The sequence below is a fragment of the Apium graveolens genome, chromosome 10 (genome assembly GCF_009905375.1).
Source record: "Apium graveolens cultivar Ventura chromosome 10, ASM990537v1, whole genome shotgun sequence".
NCBI classification, from domain to species: domain Eukaryota; kingdom Viridiplantae; phylum Streptophyta; class Magnoliopsida; order Apiales; family Apiaceae; genus Apium; species Apium graveolens.
The window spans coordinates 232,288,789-232,299,468 of NC_133656.1; the positions used below are offsets into that span (position 1 = coordinate 232,288,789).

The 10,680-nt window shown below is 36.8% G+C and overlaps 1 protein-coding gene across 1 annotated transcript; it reads left to right on the plus strand.

The window, feature by feature from the left end:
• The first annotated feature begins 662 nt into the window (after nt 1-662).
• On the plus strand, nt 663-1,771 carry LOC141693615 (RNA polymerase II C-terminal domain phosphatase-like 4). Its single transcript, XM_074498766.1, has one exon. It carries the CDS (start codon nt 677-679, stop codon nt 1,562-1,564), a length of 888 nt encoding a protein of 295 aa, XP_074354867.1. The 5' UTR covers nt 663-676; the 3' UTR covers nt 1,565-1,771.
• Nucleotides 1,772-10,680: the final 8,909 nt, after the last annotated feature.

A 10,680-nucleotide genomic window follows, 5' to 3' on the forward strand; every position in this document is an offset into this window, starting at 1 on the left:
GATAAACAAAGCAATTGTTATTTGGGGGTGAGGATCTTCCTCCTGTTGCTAGTCGTGCTCAATTAGTAGTGGTTTTAATTTGAATGTTCTCTTCCCAAAAATAAAATTTGCATCATTCTCTATACTTGACTTGTACCTTGTGTTTATCCTTTAATGAAATAACAACGATTTTTTGTGCAATTGCAAATTATTGCATCTCTGAACTGTTCTCGTATAGCCAGAAACGGATTCAGAAATATATTTTTAGGGGGACACCGAGCAAATATATTCTTATTGTTTTAAATTTTATGAGACACTTTCATATATTTTCAAAAAAAATAATAATAAAAAGATATAAAATTTAATTTTTGGGGTGACACGGAGTTTCAAAATCTGCGAGCTCGGTTATGAATATTTAGCCGCTTTATTAATATGAAATTAATTAATAATCACTGACCTTTATTATTAGCTCCCTATTGTACTGTAAATAAATTTATAAAAAAAAATAGAATTGTTGGAAAATTTCTGTAATTTTTCGAGTTAAGTTCGTAACATCTTGACTCCGATTAGAAATCATACTATGAATAGGATTGCCAGGACCCAACTAAAACCTAGTTCCAATAGAAGAACGATCTCCTAAAACTTGTATATATAGCTCCGTCACTATATTGTCCAGTATACAAAATTTGTAGAAACAATGAGTACGATTAAGCAGTCCGTAATGAATACACACACTCGTGAATTATACAAGACAGATGCTGATTTCCGGGGTGCACTACTAGATGCAAGAAAGATTACTTTCGATGAAACTAACAACGCGTCACAAAGTCGAACAATAGTTCCTACAGAGATTACTAAGTATGAATGTAAGAGTCTGTTACAAAGTTCACAAAGTCGAACAAATTTAGTTCGTTTAAAGATTGCTAAAAGCACGGGGTTGCAGAATTTGCAATGTCGAAAAAAGTTATGTTTGGTTTTGGATTTAGACCACACTCTTATTCACACGGAAAAGGTATGCAATCTTGCTCCGGAAAAAGCAAAAATGTGTTTGGACAATGCTGCTCACAAGGATGATATGTTTACGTGGAAATACACAACGGGATCTGATTGTCTGATAAAGATGAGGCCTTTTGTGAGGGAGTTCTTGGAAGAAGCTAACAAGTTGTTTGAGATGTATATATACACGATGGGAACACGCGATTACGCGTTGCACGTGGCTGACCTTCTTGATCCAAAATCTATTTATTTCGGCTCTAGAATCATATCCAGAGAGAATTGTACTGTGAGTTGCCGAAAGGGACTTGATGTTGTGCCAGTGGATGAAAGTGGTATTCTTATAATCGATGATACGATGGGTGTATGGTTCAGACATATCAGTAACCTTATTGTAATCGACAAGTATGATTATTTTACATCATTATCAGAAGACGGAATGGATGGAAGTGATAGTGCAGGACCGTTGAGTCGTGTATTGAAGCTCCTTCAAGAGGTGCACAGCTTGTACTTTGGACAGCACCAAATGCTTGATGTGAGAGTGCCCCTAGGAATGGTTAGAAGACAACGTCGGTCTGAGAATTGTTTGTGACATTCTGTAATATGTGATCTGGAGGAAAGCAACTAAGGCTAAAGGCTTGATCATCAATATTCATCACATGATGTTACTAAAATGGAGGGATGTGATTTTAGTTTGATTTTAACTTCTTACTGTTGAATTTGAGTTGTATATTTGTATTTTTATGAAATAACATCAGATTTTTGTGGAACGGCATATTACTGCATCTCTGAACTGTTCTGGTAAAGCAAACACCAGGCAGCTATTTTCAAACTCTATAATCCAGCATAAATTTAAAGGATTAGATTTTGGATAAAATTGCAGTAAAATGTGAATAAAGATCAAAAACTCGCAATAATGTGCTATTTTATGCTATAAGCTGAACTGGCCTTCACAAATGAAACAAAACAGAACCTTAATCTGTTCATGTAGAAGAAGAGAAGAATTTGAGAGCCCAAGATCGAGTTGATATATAATATAATCTTCTTACATATTAAATCTTTTAAAGCTTGAACAAAAATAATTTAAAAATGTATATTCCTCTTGCTTATATAGTTAAAGTAATAATATTACGCTTTTTTGCCCATGATTGATGCAGTGTTTGAACTCTTGGAGGTAAGGAGTTCGACACCAACTACATGTCGAACTCCTCCTGTTGTGTGCATGTGTAATTAATTAGTAAAAAAAACTCTCTTTTCATATAATAATAACTAGTTAGGAATTCTATTGTTCATAGGAAGTTCTAAATACCAGTCCTTATGCAACTCTTACTACACAATTCACAAGTAGGATCATATCCGAAATAATACGGCCATCACAAACTAAATTGCATAGTCATTAGATAGTTAGGATTCATTGTATATTGTCCTGGATCATACACATTTTGCAGAAACCACGAGTACAATATTGATGCAGTCTATTATAAATGAAACGACTCAGACTTACGAAGATATAGATATTCGAAAGATGAAAAAATATAGTTATTAAAAAAGAAGATTCCTTGTGATGAATGCAATAAGGCATCACAAAAACGAAAAAATATAGTTCCCACAACGATTACTTGCGATGAATGTCACAAAGTGTTACAAAGTTCACAAAGTCTATTTATTTCGGCTGTAGAATAAGTCCACAAAATATAGTTTGATTTTATAACAAAGCTAAGGTCTTTTGTGAGGAAGTTCTTGGAAGAAGCTGATAAGTTGTTTGAGATGTACATATACACAATGGGAAACCGCGATTACGGGTTGCACACAGCTAACCTTCTTGATCCTAAATCTATTTATTTCGGCTCTAGAATCATATCAAGAGAGAATTGTAGTGTGAATGGCCAAAAAAGACTTGATATCGTGCCAGTCGATGAAAGTGGTATTCTTATGATCGATGATACGATGAGTGTATGGTTCAGACATCTCAGTAACCTTATTGTCATGAATAAGTACACTTATTTGAGATCATTATCAGAAGAAAGTGATATGTTAAAGAGCCAAAAAGAAACAAATACAACAGGGGGAAGAAAGAAAAGGAGGGAATGACAGTTAAAACAACCACACATGAAGACAAAAGCAGGATGACAGCTGGCAATGACAATGGGACTGCAGAAGAAACAATAGTTACAGAGGTGGCTGGAGCTGTTTTGGACACTACTCTAACTAATTAGTGAATTTGTATTGCATTTGCATTAGTAGTGATTTTACATTTGCATTTTATGTAAGGACATTATATAGTACAGGTATGGCAATCTGAAAGCTTATCTCTCTAAAAATCTTAAATGAAATATTTCTTCCATACTTTCACTCTCATGTCATTTCTTAGTTTATTTCTTCAGAATTGCTCTTCTGCTTGGCTAATTCTCTGGAAATTTACTATACACTTCCATCTCTCTAAGGGATCAGGTGTTTATCTTTAACATTAATACTTCTTGCATCACTGGTATCAGAGCCATCGATTCTTGGCTCAATGGCACAAGGCAGAAACACGAGAGGTGGAGCAAACTCATACGAAGAAGGAGAAAGACCTGATCTACATCGTATGGAGGTAAACCTTCGATCTTTACTTGAAGAACAAAACCAGCGCCTTATCCAGGCATGTAATAACAGTTCGGCTAATATTGACCAAAATGCTAAAAACATTGCTGATTTAAATGAATTAGTTTTGGGTCTTTCTATGCAAGTGGCAAAACTAGTTTCACATGAAGGGAAGAGATATGCGCACACTAGTAGTGATACTTCAGGGGATATGGGTAATCATACACCAGAATTCAATACTAGAACTCCATATTTTGCTGCTCGAATGATACAGGTCGAATTCCCTAAATTTGATGGCACGGAACTTAGATCTTGGCTCTATAAGTGTAACCAGTTTTTTAACTAGATGTTGTCTCAGACCCTCAAAAAGTTAGATTAGTAGCTATACATCTAGAAGGTAAGGCACTCTTGTGGCACCAAACCTATATGCAACGTTTGAATCATGTAATTCCTACTTGGAAAAAATACACTGAGGATATAACTGCTCGTTTTGGAGACTTGTTTGATGATCCTATGGCATATCTTAAAGCTTTGAGGCAACTGGGCACAATCCAAGATTATCATGATGCTTTTGATGCATTAACAAGCAGGATGACTCTATCTGAGGATTACTTGTTGAGCTTCTATTTGGGAGGATTAACAGATGAAGTGCAATTAGTTGTTCGAATGTTCGCACCAAAATCTATTCAGCAAGCTTTGTGCCTGGCCAAATTACAGGAGGCTGCTACTCTTGCCAACAAAAACAAAACCCAACATAAAAACCCTTTATTACCTACACCATCCTCAACCAAACCTCCAAATATCAATCCTTCAGCCTCATATAAAACAACTACACTTCCCTATACCAAGACAAACTTCACCAAAACCAGTAACTCAACACCTCTTCTGCCTACTACCAATAGACGAACACTTACACCAGCCGAGTTAAGTGAAAAAAGGGCCAAGAACCTTTGTTTCTGGTATGATGAAAGATTTGTGCCAGGGCATAAGTGTAAAGGAAAGTAACCTCAGTTCTTTCACATCGAAATGGAGGATGAAGACGAAGATCTAGAAGTACAAGAACAATTTCAAGAAGACACACCTGCAGGGGAGACTCAGTATGCCCAGATATCCTTAGAAGCCATAGACAGGGTTTCTACATTTCAGACCATGCGTATAACAGGACATCATGGTAAAAAGCATCTCCAACTTTTATTGGATACAGGGAGTACCCATAATTTCATAGATGCAAACATGTCGGTCAAAATGGGGTGTAAGATTGACAGTATTCCTCCCATGAGAGTCAGAGTAGCTGACGGTGGCCAACTACAATGTGATAAAATTATCCGGAATTTCTCATGACAGATGCAAGGTGTTAATTTTAAAGCAGATGTGCTGCTTCTACCACTCAGTGGTAGTGACTTGGTATTAGGAGTGCATTGGTTCTCGCAACTGGGACCAGTGCTATGGGATTTTTCAAATCTCACCATTCAATTCACCTATAATGGTGGAAAGGTCAAGCTGCGAGGGATTACAGGGAAGAAATTAAAGGAGCTCCAGTCTCAGAAATTAAACAAAATACTCCAGTCCACAGGAGAACTTTCTATGTTACAGTTAGTTTCAGTTGATGTTGTCCACACACCCCAACTGTCCATGATAGAAGGAAGTGAAGAAATCAAAGATGGTGCTCTTGCTACTCTTTTACAGTCACATAGCAGTGTCTTCACCAAGCCTCAAGGCTTACCACCTACCCGGGATCAGTTTGACCACAAGATTCCCCTTAAAGAGGGTACCAATGCTATTAATCTTAGACCCTATAGATATTCTATTCAGTAGAAGAATGTTATAGAGGAACTAGTGCAAGAGATGCTAGATCAAGGTGTTATTCGGCCCAGTAGCATCCCATTTGTTGCACCTATAGTATTGGTAAAGAAAAAAGATGGTGGATGGAGGATGTGTATAGATTATCGTGGTTTAAACAAAGCCACCATTAAAGATAAATTCCCGATTCCCCTCATTGAAGAGTTGATGGATGAGTTACATGGCACCAATTTTTTTTCGAAAATTGATCTTAAATCAGGGTACCACCAGATTCGAGTTAGTGAAAAAGATATACACAAGACGGCCTTCAAAATACATGTTGGACATTATGAATACTTAGTCATGCCTTTTGGGTTGACTAACGCCCCCTCTACCTTCCAATCGTTGATGAATTATGTATTCAAACCACTGTTGTGGAAAGGTGTCTTGGTATTTTTCGATGACATACTGATTTACAGTTCATCTTGGGAAGAGCATTTGACACACTTAAGTATGGTGTTACAGATAATGTCAGCCAATTCTCTCCATGCAAATTTGAAGAAATATTCCTTCGGAGTTTCTTCTATACTTTACTTAGGTCATATCATTTCAGACAAGGGGGTGCACACCGAACCGGATAAGCTGATAGCAATCTTGAGTTGGCCTACACCTACAAACCTTAAGTAGTTACGAGGCTTTCTTGGTATCACCGGATATTACAGGCGCTTTATACAAGATTATGACAAAATATGTAGACCTCTCACTGCTCTTCTAAAAAAAGATGCTTTCTGGGGGACGGAAGCCCAAGAAGCGTTTGATATTCTTAAAAGTAAGATGACAAATCCTCCTGTTTTGGCATTGTCAGATTTTTCTAAATCTTTTGTCATTGAGACAGATGCTTCAGGTAGCGGAATGGGGGCAGTTTTGATGCAAGACGGTCACCCTATAGCATACATAAGTAAAGCATTCGCTGAAAAAAATGCTTTAAGATCAGCTTATGAAAGGGAACTGCTTGCAATTGTTTTTGCAGTACACAAATGGCAGCACTACTTGATGTCTCTTCCTTTTGTTATTAGGACTGACCAACAAAGTCTTAAGTATTTGTTGGAACACAAACTCGCCACTCCATTCCAACAAAAATGGCTCTCCAAGCTAGCTGGCTTCGATTATGTGGTTGAGTTTAAAAATGGCAGCGAAAACCGTGCAACAGATGCTCTGTCTAGGATACCAAGCTCTGAGCTGCTTTCTATAGCAGTTTCATCTGTGAGCTCTCAACTGATGGAGGACTTACAAGATCATTGGCAAACAGATTCTACATTAAGCAAGTTAATTGCTGATATCCGGCTGATTCTAATTCCCACCCTCAATACACCTGGAACCAAAATATATTAATGAGAAAGGGAAATTTAGATGTAGGTGCTGATGAATCGATCAAGCAGACCATCTTAAAATGGATGCACAATTCAGGCCAAGGAGGTCATTCTGGTGTTCAGGCCACCCTTAAGAGAATAAAAACATTATTTTTCTGGCATAAAATGAAGGATTCGGTGTTAACCTTTGTAAGAAATTGTCCCACCTGTCAAAAATGCAAGTATGATCAAAGCGCATATCCAGGTTTGCTCCAACCTCTACCTATTCCTGCTGCAGTTTGGGAGGAAGTAACGATGGATTTTATAGAGGGTTTACCAAAGTCTACCAAAGTCGAAAGGGAAGGAAGTTATTATGGTGGTAATTGATAGGCTGAGTAAGTTTGGCCACTTTGTTGCTCTTCAACACCCTTTTTCTGCTCTCACGGTTTCCCAGGCCTATTTAGATCAAATCTATAAGCTTGTAGACTCACCGAAGTCCATCATTTCGGATAGGGACAAAGTATTCACTAGTTCATTTTGGAAGGAATTCATGAAGTTACAAGGAGTGCAATTGAAGTTTTCAACGGCATATCATCCTCAAACGGATGGCCAATCAGAGGTGTTGAACAGGTGCCTGGAAACATACCTGCGATGTATGTGCCATGAGGTTCCCCAAGACTGGGCAAAATGGTTGCCATTAGCGAAATTTTGGTACAATTCCAATTTCAGTGCCATTAACAAAACACCATATGAGGTCATGTACAACCAACCTCCGCCCATCCATAGACCTTACATTCTGGGATCAACCATGCTTGACATAGTTGATAGAAGTCTGCAAAGCAGGGAACAGGTCATACAAATGCTTACATTCAATCTGCACAAGGCTCAAAATAGAATGAAACAATTGGCTGATAAGCACAGATCTGATCAGCAATTTGCAGTTGGGGATTGGGTATATTTAAAATTACAACTCCATCGACAAGTTTCAGTTCTTCATTGCCCTAATCAGAAGTTAGATGCAAAATACTACGACCCATATAAAGTTATCAAGAAAATAGGTGTTGTTGCCTACACCTTAAATCTGCCACCTTCAGCAAAAATTTATCCTACCTTCCATGTCTCGCTACTGAAAAAGCACCACGGTCCTCCGCCAAACATAATTGATCGATCAATTCCTGAAATGCATGACTCCTCAATCTCCATCAACTATAAAAAACCAAGTGTTGTGAAGGAAGTCAGAACTGTTAAGAAGAGAAATGCAGCTCAAGTGCATTGGTTAATTCAGTGGGAGCAGCTACCGATCGAGGAATCTACATGGGAAGAAGCTTAGTTAATCATGAAGAAATATCCTTATTTTGATCCTTGGGGTCAAGGATCTCTTAATGGGGGGAGTATTGATATGTTAAAGAGCCAAAAAGAAACAAATACAACAGGGGGGAACAAAGAAAAGGAGGGAATGCCAGTTAAAACAACCACACATGAAGACAAAAGCAGAATGACAGCTGGCAATGACAATGGGACTGTAGAAGAAACAATAGTTACAGAGGTGGATGGAGCTATTTTGGACACTACTCTAACTAATTAGTGAATTTGCATTGCATTTGCATTAGTAGTGATTTTACATTTGCATTTTATGTAAGGACATTATGTAGTACAGGTATGGCAACCTGAAAGCTTATCTCTCTAAAAATCTTAAATGAAATGTTTCTTCCATGCTTTCACTCTCTTGTCATTTCTTAGTTTATTTCTTCAGAATTGCTCTTTTGCTTGGCTAATTCTCTGGAAATTTACTATACACTTCCATCTCTCTAAGGGATCAGGTGTTTATCTTTAGCATTAATACTTCTTACATCCGAAAGTGAGAGTGCTGGACCGTCGAGTCGGGTATTGAAAATCCTCCAGGAGGTGCACCATTTGTACTTTGGACGGTACAATATGCTTGATGTGAGAGTGCTCCTGGGAAACATCTTGGGAAGGAGAATTGTTTGCAAATAATCTGAGCAACCTAATAGTGATAAACTAGTACGAGTATATTGCCTTTTTTCTAATTAATTACACAGGTATACGTCGATACGTCGGTGGTCTAACTCAGCTCGACCACTGCACCAACACTTCGTTAGAAAGTACAAGTATTTGGCTAACAAGGTGTCTAACAACAGAAAGCAAAGCTAATACAATGTTAAAAATCTAATATAATGTCAACAGAAAGCAAAGCTAGATGGCCTAAACTCAGAAATTACTAATTAAACCATCTCTACAGATGTTTTGCCATGGTGTTTTCCTGCTCTTCTCATGCATATGAAATTGCAACACAGTTTTCATTGGTTCTGCCAAGACGCAACATCTTTTTAGTTTATGCTTGCAGCAAATTTGTGATCTCACATGAGCCACAAGTGACCTCACATGTGCCAGAATTGACTCCTGCATCATCAAGAAAAGGACAAGTAGTATTAAAAAATCAATTTATTTAATTTGCAAAATTTTAAGAGCATAAAATCGATACATATATGTTAATTTGTGCATTCTAGCATCCCCTAATGCATCACCCTTCTGTGGTGCAACTTTTAATCAAAACAGTGTAAAAATTACAATATTCCCCAGATTGAACTAGCTAAACTAATACTACCTCCGTCTCCCTCATTTCTTACAGTTTTTTTCACATGCTTGACACATATTTTAAGTCAACTATAAAGTATACTTTCGTAATTTATTTTTAAAATTTTCTTTTTTTTATAAAAATTTGAACATTATATTTTTATTTAGAAGAAAAAAAATTAAAAAATAATTATGTAACTACATTTAATAAGAGCATTAAAGTGTGTGTCGAGTCCTGTCCCCCAATGTAAAGAATTGAGGGGGACGGAGGGAGTAGATAATAAAGCACAGACTTTTAACTAGCTAAACTAATAGGGAAATTCTACTTAAACGTTTTACTTAATACAAAACTATAAATCTCTGTGGAGAACTTTCTGCAGCCGCCGTTAAGAAAATCACAGGGCATCAAGTTAAAAGTAGTTGGTAGGTTAGAATTGCAACTTGTTGTTTGGGAACAAGTAAATCAACAAAAAAAAACCCAAGTTCTAAATGCAAAGAAGGCTGATTGACATGTTACGTCCACATGAATTCGGCAACAATCACATAGTTGTATTGGTGCGCAGCCTGTAATACATCAAAGCAAATCAGAATTTTTGACAGATCAGAAAACAGTATTCAAGCAATCTGATGTCCTGATCAAATCCATCATATAAATCCGCTCTTCTAATTTGAGGGGGAGTATTGAAGGAGAAGATTATTATTTTTCTGCTAATCTTTTGTATTTTTTGATTTAGGCGATACTTTTGGATGCTTGTTTTGTTCTCGTTCTAAACCCTAGTACTTTATATATTCTTGCGCAGTATTCTGAACTTATTTAGTATCATGTTTTCATGGGAACCCATGGTGATGATGTGTTCGATCATGAACTAATCGTTGTCATGGGGTTCTAGTGGATTTATTTATGGATTTCAATAGTTGATTATTTTAAATCTTTAGTGTGTGGTGATTTATGATTTCCTAGTTTGGTTGTGCTTATTCGTCTGTGATGTGTAGCTAACATCTAAGATTATTTGTTAATCTCTATTGAAGCGACAGTGAATATAGAGGTTTAGAACTTGTCATGCTAGCATAGGTTTATGTATGTTTGACATGCATAATTCGTGGAGTAATTTTAACCATCTTACATACCCTATGTAATCATAATAGATAACTTGTTCTTAAATCGTTATGTTTTCAAATCTTATAGACATATAGCATAATTAGTGTCTACTCAACTTCTATCTTGATTGTGGATGCTTAGTAGTAAGGTATACGTATATCGAAAGATAGTGTATACTAATTTCGTGTTATCTGATTAGTTATCATCACCATTGCATACTATTGATAAATGGGTTATATATCAAAGTAGTCACTAAAGTGGGCCTCATATATCAAATATTTCATCAATATGAACGGGGTCTCA

Excerpts from the sequence above, each read along its gene's own strand:
- LOC141693615 (XM_074498766.1), top strand. The coding sequence starts at position 677 with ATGAGTACGATTAAGCAGTCCGTAATGAATACACACACTCGTGAATTA.